Source organism: Panulirus ornatus, chromosome 1, assembly GCF_036320965.1.
Source record: "Panulirus ornatus isolate Po-2019 chromosome 1, ASM3632096v1, whole genome shotgun sequence".
NCBI classification, from domain to species: Eukaryota; Metazoa; Arthropoda; class Malacostraca; order Decapoda; family Palinuridae; genus Panulirus; species Panulirus ornatus.
The window spans coordinates 57,342,588-57,362,715 of NC_092224.1; the positions used below are offsets into that span (position 1 = coordinate 57,342,588).

The window sequence follows — 20,128 nt, forward strand, 5'->3', positions numbered from 1 at the left end:
GTTGGGGTGAGAGAGTATCATTAAATTTTAGGGAGAATACAAAGATGTTTTGGAAGGAGGTAAATAAAGTGCGTAAGACAAGGGAACAAATGGGAACTCAAGTGGAGGGGGCTAATGGGGAGGTGATAACAAGTAGTGGTGATGTGAGGAGATGGAGTGAATATTTTGAAGGTTTGTTGAATGTGTTTGATGATAGAGTGGCAGATATAGGGCATTTTGGTTGAGGTGGTGTGCAAAGTGAGAGGGTTAGGGAGAATGATTTGGTAAACAGAAAAGTAGTAAAAGCTTTGCTGAAGATGAAAGCCAGCAAGGCAGCGGGTTTGGATGGTATTGCGGTGGAATTCATTAAAAAAGGGGGTGACTGTATTGTTGACTGATGGGTGAGTTTATTTAATGCATGTATGACTCATGGTGAGGTGCCTGAGGATTGGCGGAATGTTTGCAATGTGCCATTGTACAAAGACAAAGGGGATAAAAGTGAGTGCTCAAATTACAGAGGTATAAGTTTGTTGAGTATTCCTGGGAAATTATATGGGAGGGTATTGATTGAAGGCATGTACAGAGCATCAGATTGGGGAAGAGCAGTGTGGTTTCAGAAGTGGTAGAGGATGTGTGGATCAGGTGTTTGATTTGAAAAATGTATGTGAGAAATACTTAGAAAAGCAAATGGATTTGTGTGTAGCACTTATGGATCTGGAGAAGACATATGATAGAGTTGATAGAGATGCTCTGTGGAAGGTATCAAGAATATATGGTGTGGGAGGCATGTTGTTAGAAGCAGTGAAAAGTTTTTATCGAGGATGTAAGGCATGTGTACATATAGGAAGAGAGGAAAGTGATTGGTTCTCAGTGAATGTTGGTTTGTGGCAGGGGTGTGTAATGTCTCCATGGTTGTTTAATTTGTTTATGGATGGGGTTGTTAGGGAGGTGAATGCAAGAGTTTTGGAAAAGAGTGGCAAGTATGCAGTCTGTTGTGGATGAGAGAGCTTTGGAAGTGAGTCACTTGTTGTTCGCTGATGATACAGCGCTGGTGGCTGATTCGTGGGAGAAACTGCAGAAGCTGGTGACTGAGTTTAGTAAAGTGTGTGAAAGAAGACAGCTGAGAGTAAATGTGAACAAGAGCAAGGTTATTACGTACAGTAGGGTCGAGGGACAAGTCAATTGGGAGGTAGGTTTGAATGGAGAAAAACTGGAGGAAGTGAAGTGTTTTAGACATCTGGGAGTGGATTTGGCAGTGCATGGAACCATGGAAGCTGAAGTGAATCATAGGGTAGGGGAGGGGGCGAAAGTTTTGGGAGTGTTGAAGAATGTGTGGAAGTCAAGAACATTATTTTGGAAAGCAAAAATGGGTATGTTTGAAGGAATAGTGGTTCCAACAATGTTATATGGTTGCAAGGCATGGGGTATAGATAGAGTTGTGGATGTGCTGGAAGTGAGATGTTTCAGGACAATATCTGGTGTGAGGTGGTTTGATCGAGTAAGTAATAATAGGGTAAGAGAGATGTGTGGTAGTAAAAGGAGTGTGGTTAAGAGAGCAGAAGAGGGTGTTTTGAAATGGTTTGGTCACATGGAGAGAATGAGTGAGGAAAGATTGATCAAGAGGATATATGTGTCAGAGCTGGAGGGAACGAGAAGTGGGAGACCAAATCGGAGGTGAAAAGATGGAGTGAAAAAGATTTTGAGTGATCAGGGCCTGAACATGCAGGAGGGTGAAAGGCGTGCAAGGAATAGAGTGAATTGGAACAATGTGGTATACCAGGGTCGACGTGCTGTCAATGGATTGAACCAGGGCATGTGAAGCATCTGGGGTAAACCATGGAAAGTTCTGTGGGGCCTGGATGTGGAAAGGGAGCTATGGTTTCAGTACATTATACATGACAGCTAGAGACTGAGTGTGAATGAATGTGGCTTTTGTTGTCTTTTCCTAGCGCTACCTCGTGCACATGCGGGGGGAAGGGGTTGTTATTTCATGTGTGGCGGGGTGGCGATGGGAATGAATAAAAGCAGACAGTATGAATTATGTACATGTGTATATATGTATATGTCTGCGTGTATATATATATGTATATGTTGAGATGAATAGGTATGTATATTTGTGTGTGTGGATGTGTATGTATATACATATGTATGTGGGTGGGTTGGGCCATTCTTTTGTCTGTTTCCTTGTGCTACCTCACAAATGTGGGAGACAGTGGCAAAGTAAAATTAATAAATAAATAAGAATAAATAAATTCTTTTAGTATCTCCCACAAAAATTCATCAGTGCATAAACTTAATCTATGCATCATCTTCCACTCCTCAAGCCACACTCTTCTTTATTTGATGCTCTGTTCATGCCACCTCTCTCTTGACCACCAGTCTCCCATAAAATTTAAAATGTAAGTTGAACAGACTTTCACCTCTGTATTTTGAACATTCACTTTTGTCCCACGTGCCCTAAAGTAATATGGTTCTCAGGCATCAAACATAAAATGGAAATCCTGACTAACCAATCAACAACACTATCATCCCCATTCTTGAGAAAGTCACATGGAAAGCCTTCATCACCTCTTCTCTTTTCATCAAAGCATCTATCTTGCTTCTCTCACTCGACATACCTCCTTGTACCATACACCCAACATCTAACATCCTATCAACAAACGCATTCATCATTTCAGCAGAATATTTATTCCACTTCAATCATCTCTTCTTTGCTTGTTAAAATTTCTTCATCTGCTCTCTTACTCTCCTCACACTATTCGCCTCCCTCCAAAATAGAAATCTATTTTCAGTTTTAATAAATACACAAGCAAATATTCATATCTTTTTCTGGAAATATCTCTATTCCATTATGAATAAACCTATGTAACACTGATCTCTCATAGATATGGAAAACACCACATTTATTTGTAATGAGAATTGAAATTTACTGCACAAAAGCTAATCAGCCAATCCTACGAGTGAAGTTAAAAAACAAAAATTAGGGTGGTGTCTGTGGCAAGCAAAGTGAGTGGAGTTAACACAATCACTCATTCCTTCTACTGCTATGTATAATGGTAATACACACAAAATTCTTATATCTTTATTATATCAACCCCTTAACATCTTATTAAGTGATCCTTTCTAAACCTCAAAATTCACATCTCTTAAAGTTTCAAAAATATATTTAATCTTAAAACTTTGAAGATAATTATATAGTGAAATGTCTTTCTTATGGCAATCTATAATTCAGAAACTCCCATGATAACTTTCTCGTGACAGATTTAGCCTCGAATGGTCATTGTAACTGTGTGGGCAAGTGGCTAACGTAGCCACTCCTTTTGTATGTACATACATGTCCTGTTCATTCATGTTCCCCTTACACTTATGGTTCATGTAAATGACTGCAAAATGTAATAGCACAATAAAACAACTATCAATACTAGGAAGCTAGAAAAAATTAAAGAATATTTGTGTAACTGCAGAAGAGATCACTTTTTCACAACTTCAGCTGCAGTCAGCTGTTTTGACAGTGCAGGCACATGGGTAATGTAATGACCCATTTTGTACACCTTAAACTTACGGTTCATGAAATTTACTTCAAAATGTAATTAAACAATAAATAAAAAAACAATGAAGACTAAGAAACCAACCAATTACAAAATATGCAATTGAATGAGTGACTCATAATTATGAAAATCAGCTAGCTGTGGAGCCTATATCCTGCACAGTATACTCGTGGGGTCAGTGTCATTGTTCAATTGAACATACTAACTTTGCTTGAGACCTCTATCTGAACAAGTTATACCATATAAATCCTCACTGTGGATTCCAAGAAGAGACTGCTCCCTCAAGGTGAATTCAGTCCTACCAAACCTTATTACCCTCATTGTCCTCAAGAAAGTTGGTTATAAAGCTTGATAAAGGGGCTCAGAAAACATATTGCTCTAAATATGCTGATGGTAGTCCACCATCTATAACTTAAAGAAGAAGAGTGAGAAATCATGCAAATTTTACACAGAGAATGACATACTGAAGTTCACCAGCTATGAAGACTCTTTTGCCATGGCCACTCCATTGCAGGAGTTCCTGAAGGGAAAGGGCAGCAGAGAAATAGATAGATGATCGAAAGTGACTCCACTCAAGGTGTGCATCTGTATGCTTATAAATTCATTGCACTGGATCAGCGTCTAAGTAAGATATCAATACTGTTCTGTATTGTACTTGAGGGGAAATTATCTTGTCACAGGCAGATACTACATTGCACTCATCAGTGCCTCAGGACCCCCGACTACGAAGCTGTCAGTCCCACACCTGATATCTGCCCAGTTACAGTATTATTTTGGATTCAGAATCTTACAGTTTAACTGGTATCTAGTTTCATTACTATCATATTCATTTATATATTCATATTGCTTTGTCGCTGTCTCCAGCGTTAGCGAGGTAGTGCAAGGAAACAGATGAAAGAATGGCCCAACCCACCCACATACACATGTATATACATACACATCCACACACGCAAATATACATACCTATACATCTCACTGTATACATATATATACATACACAGACATATACATATATATACATGTACATAATTCATACTGTCTGCCTTTATTCATTCCCATCGCCACACATGAAATAAAAAAACCCCTCCCCCCTCATGTGAGTGAGGTAGCGCGAGGAAAAGACAACAAAGGCCATATTCATTCACACTCAGTGTCTAGCTGTCATGTAATAATGCACCGAAACCACAGCTCCCTTTCCACATCCAGGCCCCACAGAACTTTCCATGTTTTACCCAAAACGCTCCACATGCCCTAGTTCAATCCATTGACAGCACGTCGACCCTGGTATACCACATCGTTCCAGTTCACTCTATTCCTTGCACGCCTTTCACCCTCCTGCATGTTCAGACCCCGATCACTCAAAATCTTTTTCACTCCATCTTTCCACCTCCAATTTGGTCTCCCACTTCTCCTTGTTCCCTCCACCTCTGACACATATATCCTCTTGGTCAATCTTTCCTCACTCATTCTCTCCATGTGACCAAACCATTTCAAAACACCCTCTTCTGCCCTCTCAACCACACTCTTTTTATTACCCCACATCTCTCTTACCCTATCATTACTTACTCGATCAAACCACCTCACACCACATATTGTCCTCAAACATCTCATTTCCAGCACATCCACCCTCCTGCTCACAACTCTATCCATAGCCCACGCCTCGCAACCATATAACATTGCTGGAACCACTATTCCTTCAAACATACCCATTTTTGCTTTCCGAGATAATGTTCTCGACTTCCACACATTCTTCAATGCTCCTAGAACTTTCGCCCCCTCCCCCACCCTATGATTCACTTCCGCTTCCATGGTTCCATCCGCTGCCAAATCCACTCCCAGATATCTAAAACACTTCACTTCCTCCAGTTTCCCTCCATTCAAACTTACCTCCCAATTGACTTGTCCCTCAACCCTACTGTACCTAATAACCTTGCTCTTATTCACATTTACTCTCAGCTTTCTTCTTCCACACACTTTACCAAACTCAGTCACCAGCTTCTGCAGTTTCTCACATGAATCAGCCACCAGCGCTGTATCATCAGCGAACAACAACTGACTCACTTCCCAAGCTCTCTCATCCACAACAGACTGCATACTTGCCACTCTTTTCCAAAACTCTAGCATTCACCTCCCTAACAACCCCATCCATAAACAAATTAAACAACCATGAAGACATCACACACCCCTGCCGCAAACCTACATTCACTGAGAACCAATCACTTTCCTCTCTTCCTACACGTACACATGCCTTACATCCTCGATAAAAACTTTTCACTGCTTCTAACAACTTCCCTCCCACACCATATATTCTTAATACCTTCCACAGAGTATCTCTATCAACTCTATCATATGCCTTCTCCAGATCCATAAATGCTTCATAAAAATCCATTTGCTTTTCTAAGTATTTCTCACATACATTCTTCAAAGCAAACACCTGATCCACACATCCTCTACCAAATCTGAAACTACACTGCTCTTCCCCAATCTGATGCTCTGTACATGCCTTCACCCTCTCAATCAATACCCTCCCATATAATTTCCCAGGAATACTCAACAAACTTATACCTCTGTAATTTGAGCACTCACTTTTATCCCCTTTGCCTTTGTACAATGGCACTATGCAAGCATTCCGCCAATCCTCAGGCACCTCACCATGAGTGATAAATATATTAAATAACCTTTCCAACCAGTCAACAATACAGTCACCCCCATTTTCAATAAATTCCACTGCAATACCATCCAAACCCGCTGCCTTGCCAGCTTTCATCTTCCGCAAAGCTTTTACTACTTCTCTGTATACCAAATCATTCTCCCTAACCCTCTCACTTTGCACACCACCTCGAACACCCTATATCTGCCACTCTATCATCAAACACATTCAACAAACCTTCAAAATACTTACTCCATCTCCTTCTCACATCACCACTAATTGTTATCACCTCCCCATTCATCCCCTTCACTGAAGTTCTCATTGATTCCCTTGTCTTACGCACTTTATTTACCTCCTTCCAAAACATCTTTTTATTCTCCCTAGAATTTAATGATACTCTCACCCCAACTCTCATTTGCCTTCCTTTTCACCTCTTGAACTTTTCTCTTGACCTCCTGCCTCTTTCTTTTATACAACTCCCACTGATTTGCATTATTTCTCTGCTAAAATCATCCAAATGCCTTTCTCTTCTCTTTCACTAACAATCTTACTTCTTCGTCCCACCACTCACTACCCTTTCTAATCTGCCCACCTCCCACGCTTCTCATGCCACAAGCATCTTTTGAGCAAGCCATCACTTTTTCCCTAAATACATCCCATTCCTCCCCCACTCCCATTACCTCCTTTGTTCTCACCTTTTTCCATTCTGTACTCATTCTCTCCTGGTACTTCCTCACACAAGTCTCCTTCCCAAGCTCACTTACTCTCACCACTCTCTTCACCCTAACATTCTCTCTTCTTTTCTGAAAACCTCTGCAAATCTTTACCTTCGCCTCCACAAGATAATGATTAGACATCCCTCCAGTTGCACCTCTCAGCACATTAACATCCAAAAGTCTCTCTTTAACTCGTAATCCAATAACGCTCTCAGGCCATCTCTCCTACTTACATACATATACTTATGTATATCTCTCTTTTTAAACCAGGTATTCCCAATCACTAGTCCTTTTTCAGCACATAAATCTACAAGCTCTTCACCATTTCCATTTACAACACTGAACACCCCATGTACACCAATTATTTCCTTAACTGCCACATTACTCACCTTTGCATTCAAATCACCCATCACTATAACCCGGTCTCATGCATCAAAACTACTAACACACTCACTCAGCTGCTCCCAAAACACTCGCCTCTCATGATCTTTCTTCTCATGCCCAGGTGCATATGCACCAATAATCACCCATCTCTCTCCTTCAACTTTCAGTTTTACCCATATCAATCTAGAGTTTACTTTCTTACACTCTATCACATACTCCCACCACTCCCGTTTCAGGAGTAGTGCTACTCCTTCCCTTGCTCTTGTCCTCTCACTAACCCCTGACTTTACTCCAAGACATTCCCAAACCACTCTTCCCCTTTACCCTTGAGCTTCGTTTCACTCAGAGCCAAAACATCCAGGTTCCTTTCCTCAAACATACTACCTATCTCTCCTTTTTTCTCATCTTGGTTACATCCACACACATTTAGGCACCCCAATCTGAGCCTTCGAGGAGGATGAGCACTCCCCACATGACTCCTTCTTCTGTTTCCCCTTTTAGAAAGTTAAAATACAAGGAGGGGAGGGTTTCCAGCCCCCCACTCCCATCCCCTTTAGTCACCTTCTACGACACGAGGAATACCCAGGGATAAAATCACTATTGTTTTATTATTATTATTGTTGAAGTGCTCCAAAAGGCACATCTTTCTATTAAAAAAGTCATTTGTTACAAATGTAATGATCTTTTGAAATATAGTACAGTATTCCTTATTGTTTAAACAAATGTTAAGCAACAATATATCCGGGATAATTAAGGAAGGAGTTAGAAACTGAATTTCATTTTAGGATGTTCTCTTCAAATTGGATACTTATGTTAGTATATTACAAGTGCTGTGAATTGGATGATCCTGTTTCATTAAAAATATTAACTTTCTAAACATTAGCTTTTCTAAACATTCAGAATCCTTGATAATCCTTGAAAAGTGCAAGAGTAATACCCAAATGTTAAGTGAGCTGCCGCAGTGCATGTTCTAGTTATCTATCTACCCATGCCAACATACTGATTATTATTGTTTTATCTCAAATGATATCCTCCTCTTGCTATAATCAATGTTATTTGTTGATACATTTCTTTTCATAACAGCAAAATTAGAAAGTCAGACAGATTGTCGTTAAAGTCAGGTGGGCAATGGCAACACTGTCTCCACTTTTGCTACAAAACCTTTTCCTGCCTCATCTTGGTCAACTTTTGATGCTGAAAAAGTCAATATCCATAAAATCACTCTCCAGGATCATCTGCAATGTCCTCTAAATCAAACTAAAAGTCACTCAATTCCTTTCCTAGAAAACTCAAGCAAATGTGCTCTTGTTGTCATGGCTGGAGGATGACTGAATATGGGAAGAAATCATCATGCACTTCTACTTCAGCCAACCCAGGCTCAGTGCATGGCCATGAAATTAAGAAGTGAAACTCAGTGTACACCTCTATCCATATATCCATCTGGAGGTATTAACAGATTAATATAATGCAAATATTCTATTTCAATATAAGTCACTGGAGTGTGTGTGTGTTCTGGGAAGGATGAAGAATGTATGGAAGGGGAGAACATTATTTTGAAGCAAATGTGGGTATGTTTGAAGGAATAGTAGTTACAACATGCTATATGGTTGCAAGGCATGGGCTTTAGATAGGGTTGTATAGAGGAGGGTGGATGAGCTGGAAATGAAATGTCTGAGGACAATATGTGGTGTGTGGTAGTTTGATCGAGTAAGCAATGAAATGGTAAATGAGATGTGTGGAAATAAAAAGAGTGTGGTTGAGAGAGCAGAAGAGGGTGTGTTGAAATGGTTTGGAAGTATGGAGAGAATGAATGGGGAAAGACTGACAAAGAAGATATATGTGTCAGAGGTGGGGGGAACAAGGAGAAGTGGGAGACCAAATTGGAGGTGGAAGGTTGGAGTGAAAAAGATTTTGAGCGATTGGAGCTTGAACATACAGAAGGGTGAAAGGCGAGCAAGGAATAGAGTGGATTGGAAAGATGTGGCATACTGGGGTCGACGTGCTGTCAATGGATTGAACCTGGGCATGTAGAGCATCTGGGGTAAACATGCCAGTGTTCTGAGTGGAGACTGCCATATTCCCGCCAGCAGGTCTCACAGTTACCACCAAAGTGTGTAGGTCTATGCTGGTTGTGCAATTTGCAAATATCTGCTAAATATACTTTTCCTCCAACTCTTGTGTCTGTGTTTATAAATAGGGCATCCAAGAGTACATCTCTTAAATAGCAGTTAAGTGGAAGAGAACCTCTATGACCTTAGAAACAAAGCTACAAATCTTAAGACAGGATGATGCCGGATAGGGAGTATTAGCACAGTATAAAGTTTGCTAAAACTTCGGTATTTGGGTTGAATAAGCAGAGCAGGCAATGAGTGGAGCATGCAATGTTCCTACCAGTAGGTCAGTCCTTGTAGTTACCACTGTTGTATGCAGATCTGTGCTACATTAGGTATACCTGTGAATGTAATTTTCCTACAACCTGTTATGTTTGTTAACATGGCATCCAATTGTCATCCAACATCTATCCTAGAACCAGCATTAAATGGAAGAGAACCTCTTTGGTCTTAGAAATGAAGCTAGAAATCTCATCTTGATCTGCCAATGCTGATGAGGTAGCACCAGTTTTTGGGAATGCTTACAACCTAAGTGAATGTACAATCTGCAACGTTGAGAAGAATTCTGAGAAAATTTGAATTGATGTGGTCCACTCTACTCCACTGTCTGCCAAGACAACCACAAGGGTTAGAAATCCACTCATGGAGAAAATTAATAAAATGTTCGTTATATAGAGAATAAGAGACGAAGAAGAAAACCAGCCTTAGTAACCTTCGGCTCAGGTCTAAAGCTCTAAAGATTTACAATCCTTTATGTAAAGAAGACAATGTACCTGAGCCAGAGCCATTTCAAGCAAATAAATGATGGCTAGATAAATTCATTCAACATTAGAAACTATCATAATGTGGATTTAATGGGAGAATCCACCAATGCTATGTGCGATTTCTCTTTGTGCGAGGTTTTTACAAAACACAGCCCTCCATAAAGTGAGGGATGGACAATTTCTGAATTATTCAGTACATTTAAAAAATTGAGCAACCTGAATTTTTGTACTCCAAAACAGATGATTTCAGATAACAGAGGTCTTACTGTACAAGTTAATTCACAATAAAGTGAATACACACTACATGAGAAGGTTTAAAAGGCAAATATGCAGTTAAGGAATGAAGCCTAATTAATGTATATCTCCTTCAAAAGGATACAACATTTTTTACATACACACACACATATAAGAGGATGAAGATAAAAACAAAACAAAATTAATGGAACATACGACACAAATACTATCCCAGACAATGAAACGTTTACAGCCTGGAAAGTTGCACCACAAAAGTACTTTTAATTCAGAAAGACAGATTTAACCAATGTAATGCATTCTAGATATAATAGTAAAAGAGCTTTTAATACTGGCTTGACCAGTCACGATCAAATGATATCTACATCAGTACTTATGACCATTCCATTGTAATAAAATATACAAAAACTGCACACTTTTATGTCTACATACCTTCATGTGTCTGATGGCAAACTTTCTGATGGTGTACGTAGCAAGCACTTCTTCATGCACCAACCGCACTTGAATCAAACCATACAATTCACTTCCTTCCTTAGGCCAGTACTGGTCACATTTCTTCTGTAAAATCGAGGAACACATCCTCAATATCATTCCAGTTATTATCAGAAGTTTTGTCTTGTGGCTGGCTGTTCTTGTAATTGAATTATTTATACAGATTGTAAAGTTAACACATAAAGTTTAAATATGGACCTTTAGCACTAGCTAACCCATCTGCCTTCAGCATCATTAGAAAATCAAAATAAACAAGGAACAGTTCATTTACTACATGCAACATTCAATAAAACCATCCACAAGGGCAAAACTCCTACAAATTTAGGCTCAGGCTCTCAAATAATTCCAGGTGACAACCTAGATGGCATATTCAATTTCTATATCTACAACACAACTATAACAGCTAGAGGCTAATCCCCTCCCACTCCCCACTTGGCCAACACATATTCATGGTCTACAGGGAACAAATTAGTCAGATTCACCACCAAGAATGATAAGTACCATTCAATCCATGTAAAATAAACTTTTAAATTGATATCTATTACAAACAATATGCAAAGGACAATACTTGACTAGTTTCTTATAATGCATTAACAAGACCCATCCTTGGTGATTTTTGATTCTCACACAGTCATAATAGAAATTCAACAACTGTCAAAAGATGGCCAAATAAGTAGAATGTGCAAAAAAAATTTACTAAAGCAGTTTTTGATAGGCTTTTTCAGTATGTTACGGTTATCAATAAATAATATTCCATACAAGAGGATTCTGCAAACAATTGTGCTTTAGACCAAGTGGGTTGTTGGCAATAGCAAGCAAGGATTGGTTGTGTACAGTGGCATGCCAAGCGAATGTCTCCCTTGTGCACACCTAGCATAAAGAAGTTTTGCACTGTGTATTATACAATACCTCTAGGCATTGGGTAGCTAGCTTTGGCTGTTTTTTAACAGTTTCCTATGAAAGGCAGAAAAGGAAAGAAAACAAATATTACCTTTCAATCCAAAATGGTTGGTGAACATAAGCTGAAAAGATTAGCTTCACTTGCCACTATGACAAGGAAGATATAGTCATAAGGAAAATTCCTTAATGCTTCACCAAGTGTAATATGTTTTGTCAAAGCTTGAATGTAAATGGCTTAACCCCAAGTGAATAATGTAAAATGAGATGTTTAATGTTCTTGTAATTCAGTGAATAGTCATTTCACATTCAAATTTCTTAATAATTTGAAAGTAATATAAATGTACAGTACCTTAATCATAATAAAAGCTATGTATGCAAAACCTTCACTGATGCTGACTTCAGTTGCTGTCAATGATAGGTGTTCAGTATATATCTGCTACCAAATACACTAGTTCTCTTATCTAATATTAGAAAATACAATGGCGCACAGAGAATTTATCAACTCACCCTTCCCCTCTCCACAAGATTGGTGATCATGACGATGATATGAACCCTCTGCTCCCACACCATTCGCCAAAAGGTGTCAAAGGTGGATGGCAATGGGCCCTGGGTACCAATGTATGCTCGAGCTTTGTCATAACCATCAATATAATTTGCATTAACATATTCAATGGCTTTCTTTTGTCCAGGAAGTGGTCTAAGAGGAACACGTGTGTGGTCATCTGAAAAAAAAAAAGCAGATAATTTATTTCATCTACCAGTCTTCACAAGCATATATTAAAACTAGGGCATGCATTCCATCATGTAAATTTCTTCCATACTCTACACTTAAATTCTTTCCATTCGTCAGACTTCTTACTGTACGTTTAATTTTTCTCCCTTTCATGACTACTCTCAAATTCAAATATCCCATAACTATCCTCATGAACATTACTCATAAAATCTAAACTCAATAACAGCTCCAAATTTTCCACAATTAAAATTAACATTGCACTCAAAAAGTTCACATCTCAAAAAACACTTACTCAACTGTGTATATTTTCATATCATTCTCTCCAACTTTTTCTCTGATTCAACTAACAACCCAACACAATCTGATTACAATAATTATGATTACTTCCATTCTACTTTATGCCTGTTCAACAGTTTAATGCATTCATCCCAGCTCAATCTGACTAATACAACTATAGTAACTTCTTAAGTTACTAGTTAAGAGTAAATGTGAATAAGAGCAAGGTTATTAGGTACAGTTGGGTTGAGGGTCAGGTCAACTGGGAGGTAAGTTTGAATGGAGAAAAACTGGAGGAAGTAAAGTGTTTTAGATATCTGGGAGTGGATCTGGCAGCGGATGGAACCATGGAAGCGGAAGTGAATCATAGGGTTGGGGAGGGGGGCAAAAATCCTGAGAGCCTTGAAGAATGTGTGGAAGTCGAGAACATTATCTCGGAAAGCAAAAATGGCTATGTTTGAAGGAATAGTGGTTCCAACAATGTTGTATGGTTGCAAGGCGTGGACTATGGATAGAGTTGTGCGCAGGAGGGTGGATGTGCTGGAAATGAGATGTTTGAGGACAATATGTGGTGTGAGGTGGTTTGATCGAGTAAGTAATGTAAGGGTAAGAGAAATGTGTGGAAATAAAAAGAGCGTGGTTGAGAGAGCAGAAGAGGGTGTTTTGAAATGGTTTGGGCACATGGAGAGAATGAGTGAGGAAAGATTGACCAAGAGGATATATGTGTCGGAGGTGGAGGGAATGAGGAGAAGTGGGAGACCAAATTGGAGGTGGAAAGATGGAGTGAAAAAGATTTTGAGTGATCGGGGCCTGAACATGCAGGAGGGTGAAAGGCGGGCAAGGAATAGAATGAATTGGATTGATGTGGTATACCGGGGTTGACGTGCTGTCAATGGATTGAATCAGGGCATGTGAAGCGTCTGGGGTAAAACATGGAAAGTTCTGTGGGGCCTGGGTTTGGAAAGGGAGCTGTGGTTTCGGGCATTATTGCATGACAGCTAGAGACTGAGTGTGAACGAATGGTGCCTTTGTTGTCTTTTCCTAGCGCTACCTCGCACACATGAGGGGGGAGGTGGATGTTATTCCATGTGTGGCGAGGTGGCGATGGGAATGAATAAAGGCAGAGTGTGTGAACTGTGTGCATGTGCATATATGTATGTGTCTGTGTGTGTATATATATATGTGTACATTGAGATGTATAGGTATGTATATTTGCGTGTGTGGATGTGTATGTATATACATGTGTTTGGGGGTGGGTTAGGCCATTTCTTTCGTCTGTTTCCTTGCGCTACCTCGCAAATGCGGGAGACAGCAACAAAGCAAAATAAATAAATATAAATAGTAACTTCTATTCTACTTTACCTTAATTCAGCATTACAATGCATTCACCCTAAGTCTCACATGATGTTTATCTATCTATACCTCTGATACCTATTCCCACTTGGACCTTCCTCAAGAGGGTGCCCACAGCAATATTAGATTCTCCATAACCAAAGATCTCCAGTGCCACTTCAAAGCCTCTAGTGCCTAATCCTCAACAGGCCACTGGCAGCGGGCAACTCTGGCTCAGTGTTTGCAGAGACTCCTACTGAATGTTTTTACTGACTACTTCTACCAAATGTTCCTGCCTAATGTTCCTATCTACTATTTCTACCTACCTGCTCCTGCCTAAATATTCATACCTACTACTTCTACTTATTGCTCTAACCTTTATGCCAAAAGGTATAGTACTCACCATAGGAAAAGCTAGGGTTATGATGAATGAGTTAAGTGTTGTCAAATTTTATGTTATGTAAGACAAGGAGAGATTGTCTGTTTGCACACAAAATGCCAGAAGTCCACATGTGGGTGAGGCAGAAATAAAAGACAGCTACCTGGGTCAGAGGAGTGCAACTTGACAAACAATGAAGAGCTGTGGCTCATTACACAGCTGTCACTAACCCTTATGATACCCAAGTTCCTAACATGCAAGTGGGCAGTACTGGTAATATTCCTCCCTGGTCAATGGCTGCCTTCCAAGTACTACCTTCTGATGTCCTATCTATATAAACATAAGGTATACATGGTGACTTATACAGTCTTGAAATGATGTGTATTTCTAACCACTCACTCATACTCTACTCAGACACAAGCACCACTTCTATTACATAAGTTTCTAGCACTCTGTACAGGCCTTTTATATGGCCTAGTCCCCTACATGCAGCTGGTTTGTCTACTATCAAAGAGTAGCTGACCCATTCACTGTTGTCATAAAAGATGCATTTCCAATCAGCTGTGTCAAGCTATTTTCCTATTAATGAAAAATAGATGTTTACAGCAGCCACCCATGGTGGTACTACTATCCTGAATCAAGAGCATTAAAGTGGTGTCCGAAACATTCTTATACCATCCATGTTAAGATTGCTGGTTTTACTCTATGTCTCATCAAAACATAACTACCAAGCTAGTCTGGTCAACTTCTTAAACACACCATACACCTATACAAATCTCACTTATTTTCTTAACACAAGTTCTCCTGCCATCTCCTTGCTGCATTATCGTTTTTACATGAGAGTCCAACAAACCTATAGCCCCTAGTGCTCAGCATCAAAGAAGGCTAAGAATCTCCAAGTTCCTGCCTGACTCTTCTGCCAATGGGAGTGAGGGTTTAGAGTTTAGACAGAAGTGATAACATGACCTTTCCTTCTCTAATATACCTGACACTTTTCCTATTCACTATACCGACATTTGTGGTCTCTCTAGTAACCTCATTTCTGTTGAATACCATTTATCTAGTACCTCTCCTAATACCTTACTTTTCTCTGACAAACAATGGTGTAATGATGTTCTCTATAACCCATTTCTCATATCCAGCTATAATCACCACTCATGATCCCAGCTTAAAAGGTGGTGTCTGTACTTGTTCTATCATCTACAAACCAGTGGCATACCTTGAGGACCTCAAGTCCCTAAACTTTAATGTTATCTGGCTCAAATTCTGTCCCTCAATATTTTCATTTGTTTTACCTACTGCTCTTCTAACTGAACAAATTTCACATCTTTCATTGAACATCCAACTCCAGTTTTGAGGCTGGCATCCTCTCACCCACAAGCAAGAAACCTCCCAAAGGGATTTAAATGTTCACCATAGCGAATGGCTGATGGGAGGACTAGAGCCTTTGAGCTCTCTATTCTCAATGATCTAGAGCAAATTATCACTCACCCCAACCATATTCCTAACCACCATGACCATTCTCCTATTATTCTGGATCTGTTTTTCACCTCTAATCCTTCTTACTGTAGCTAAACAAAGTAAATATAACTATTTCAAAGGCACCTACCCCTCCAGAAGCCCCTTCTATACATAAATATTGGTACTTCAACAAATCTGACTGTAGTAATTTATGAAAATTCTTTTTGGACTGTCCTTGGGTAGATAACCTTCTCATGTAGTGATACTTCTGTCTCTACCAAATGCATAGTTGAAGTTACTGTTGTGGGAATGAAAGCATTTATCCCCTCTTCCTTCATGATGGCCTCTTCTCCCAATCCATTGTTCAATCTTTCCTGTTCTATTGCCAGTGAGGCAAAAGATTAGGCATATGGGGATTGGAAAAACTCTCCTTCCCTCTGAATCCCATTCGGCTTTCATCACTGTCCATAATCACTACAAGTATGTTACCCATGAAGCAGTGCTCCTTTACTCAAAGGAAGTGCAATAACCTCTCCTCTTCATCCACTGACAGGTCTTTGTGGTCTTTAGTTACAGCCATCACTAAAAACTTCTTTCACTCTATCTTTCCTTCACACTTCCATTCTTATAGTGCTATAGCTCTGCTTCCCAAAAAGAAAGCAACCCTCTTTGGTTCCCACTTTTCTAACTCTACCATGGATGATTCTAATTTTATAACAGCCCTCGATGCTCCTATTACTAATCCTATGCCCCTCACCAAAATCCCTTTCTGAACTATTCGAAAAGAGCTTCTCTCTCTGGCTTATACCATGAGGCTTATGAGCCTCATGGTATTCATCCCGGTATCCTGAGAGAAAGTGCCTCTGAACTCGCACATATGTTTGCGTCTTTCCCATATCTGTTTCGAAACCAGAACTTTTCCTTCTTCTTGAAAGCACATATTGGTACATCCCATCCCTATGAAGGGTGACCGTTCTAACCTCTCTAACTATCATCCTGTTCCTTTGACATCTCCCATTTCCAAAGTCTTTGAATTCCTCAATTCCCATATCCTCAGACATACTGAATCTCACATTCTTCTCTTTGATCACCAGTATGGCTTCCATAGTGCATGATCTATTGGTGATATTCTTTTCTATCCTACTAATGTCTGGTCATCACCCCTGAAATATTTTGGTGAATCCAAAGCTTTTAGTAGGGTATGGCAATGGGGTCTCATTTCTAAGCTCCCCTCTTCTGGCCTACTTACTGGCTGATCCATTTCCGTGGTTGTTGATGGATCAGCCTCTCCCCATTTTCTCCATTAACAGTGGTGTCCCTCATGGTTCTGTCCTATATCTTGCACTTTTTTTCCTTTTTATCCCCAATTTCCTTTCTTCTACAAATTACAAAATGCACTCATAGACTGATGACTCAACACTAGGAACTTTCAATTCTGCTCCTTCTCTCACTCAATCTGCATCTTGTTTCAGCACAACTCCTCAATAAAACTGCCTCAGTAAACTCAGACGTGGACATATCTCAGTGGGAAAGATGAAATCTAGTTAAGTTTAATGCCTTCAAAACCCAATTTCTGCTCATCTCTATCGAAAATTCCTCTACTTTCCTCTCTCCTTTGATTTTTCTGTAATTCCACCTCTTAACTCAATGAACATACTTGGTGCAATGTAACATCCACACTGTCTTGGAAACCCCACATCACAGAAATAGCTAAGTCTGCCTCTAAGAAACTGTGACTCCTGTTTGTATGTTGACATTTCTTTTTTCTTCCTGAACAGTTGCTCCATTTCTACATAGGAGAGACCTGTTTTGCACAGAATATTGCTATTACATCTGGGGTATGGTTCTAGCTCTGCATCCTTACTTGACACAGTTTGATCAAATATGGTCTAACTTATCAACTCTCCTTGGCTAACTCTAAAACTTCATCCACTTGTCCTATGCCACAATTTTGGTTCACTTTCCCTCTTCTATATGAATAACTTTGGTTTTTGCTTCTGTGAGCTTTCTGCTTATGTGTCCTAACTACTAGCTAGACCATACAATACTCAGCAAACTGCTGCCTCAGATTATCGAGTGGCCATTGGCAACTCAAGGGTGGGCAGTTTTGATAACCGTTACTTATCCTACACCTCAAAGCTTTGGTACTCTCTGTCCTCTCATCTCTTTCCCAATAACTGTGACCTGGCACTTTTTAAAAGACTAATTTTTATCTTCCTCCAAAATTTGTAAAGGCTTCTCTTCTCTTTTCCCTTTCATTATTCTCTTTAAATTTCAATTAAGGTCTGGTGTTGATGTGTACTTTCTGTCTGTGACTACCTCCAATGAAAAATAAAGGATGACATACAATTAAAGACCAAGAGTGAATAAAAGCATCAACTGCATGTATGATACATGTGTCATATCCATGAGCCCATAAGATGTTGTGGGGTCCCATATCAGAAGACACCCACCCTCATATCCAATCCATCTGCTTGTGGGTATGTTTACAATAACAATCAGTCTATGAGGTGTTACTGGACTCCATCAACTTGAAGTTACACTGCAAGTGAAAAGTCACCTTTGGTGAGAAAGTATCTGTAAAAGACAAATCAGGGAACAATCTTAGTAGGCAGTAGCTGGTAGGCATCAACAACCAGAGAGGTATATTACCAGTACTCCCTGCCTACGTATTGGGAGAGTTAGTGATTGTTGTGTTGTGAGCCAGCACTTCAGTGGTTGTCAAGCTGCACCTGACCCAGGTAGCTGTCTCTTCTTTCACACATACATGGACTACTGGCTCTGTCCAGAAAAAAGCTTTCCTTGTCATACATAACACTTAACTCACACACCTCATTCTTCCTACCTCTAGATTTTCATGTAGTAAGCAATATGTGCCAGCCCTGCCTTTTTGCAAAATGGTAGGAGCAACAGACAGTGTCTGACAGAAACATCTAGGTAGGAGCTTTAGGTAGAAACAGTTGGTAAAAGTAGTTGGTAAGATCATAGGGCAGGAGCATTAGGTACGAGCCTCTACTCGGCTAGACTCGCCCTCTGCCAGTTGCCTGTTAAGGGTGGGGCATAAAAGGCTAAGAAGAAGCACAGGAGTTCATTAGTTATGGAGCCTACTGCCATGGCTATCCCCTTGAGGGAGTTCCAGAAGGGAAGAGGCATCAGAGATATAGATAGATTCATAGAGTACAATCTCGTCAAAGGACTGTTAGCTTAAAAGGAGTCCATCCTGTAATTACCTGTTTGTATTGTACAGGGAAGGAGTTTTACATTCTCTTCATCATTCTTTACTATCATAGAACTTCTTAAATTCATGAATGCTGTCTGCATTGCCATGTTTTCAATCAATTTATTCCATTCCCTGAATCTAAATGCAGTCCTGACCTGATGGTATAACAATAAAGTAAAACCTCTGTTATCCATAATTCAATAAAATGAAAAGTTAAAAACAACAAATGTTTCTCAATTTCAGCTGGCAACCTACAACTTTCCAAAAACATATTTGAAAAACTGAAAATATGGACAATTACTTCAAATCACAAATGCCCCATGCCACACTGATTAGTGCACTCACAATCCAGTGTTTAGTGGCACTGGTGGTTGTTTACTGTCTCCAATGAGCTTTCTGGCATGGTGTTGTGTGCTAGTCTTGCATATTTGAGTATTTTGTGCACACTGGATTACTATTGTGGACAATGGCCCCTTTCAAGTCATCAGTAATTGTCTATCAGCTCCTCGAAGCCATTTATGTCTTGCACGAAGCACAAGAAAAGCATTTTAAGCCTTAAGAAGATGCAGTTGTGCAGGAGGCTTGCTAATAGTGAGTCCAAGGCAGCACTTATCAAGAAATACAACACTGGCATGATGACTATTTATGACATCACCAAGCAGCAGCAGGAGATCAAGGCATTTGCTTACATATATTAATATTTCCTCCAAGTGAAATATTATAAAATACCATGGAAAGGTCTGTGAAGCCTGAATGCAGAGTTAGTTGTTGTTCGCCAAAGATACAGTTCTTGAGGCCGATTCGAGTGAGAAACTACAGAGGTTGGTGACTGAGTTTGGAAAAGTATGTGAAAAGAGAAAGTTGAGAGTAAATGTGAATAAGAGCAAGGATATTGGATTCAGTAAGGTTGAGAGACAAGTTAATTGGGATG

At 39.7% G+C, this 20,128-nt stretch overlaps 1 protein-coding gene across 2 annotated transcripts in view; it reads right to left on the reverse strand.

Moving 5' to 3' along the window:
* The window catches only part of Ptp99A (Protein tyrosine phosphatase 99A), a 1,440,930-nt gene that overhangs the window by 98,602 nt on the left and 1,322,200 nt on the right, over nucleotides 1-20,128 (reverse strand). Inside the window, exons 13-15 of one of the 2 annotated variants that reach the window (XM_071662728.1) lie at nucleotides 12,304-12,518; nucleotides 11,806-11,850; nucleotides 10,837-10,962 (exon numbers count right to left, since the gene is read on the reverse strand). In XM_071662728.1, coding sequence (XP_071518829.1) covers nucleotides 10,837-10,962; nucleotides 11,806-11,850; nucleotides 12,304-12,518 — 386 coding nt within the window. The remainder of the gene's footprint in view (nucleotides 1-10,836; nucleotides 10,963-11,805; nucleotides 11,851-12,303; nucleotides 12,519-20,128) is intronic. The other variant, XM_071662717.1, reaches the window with a different exon arrangement.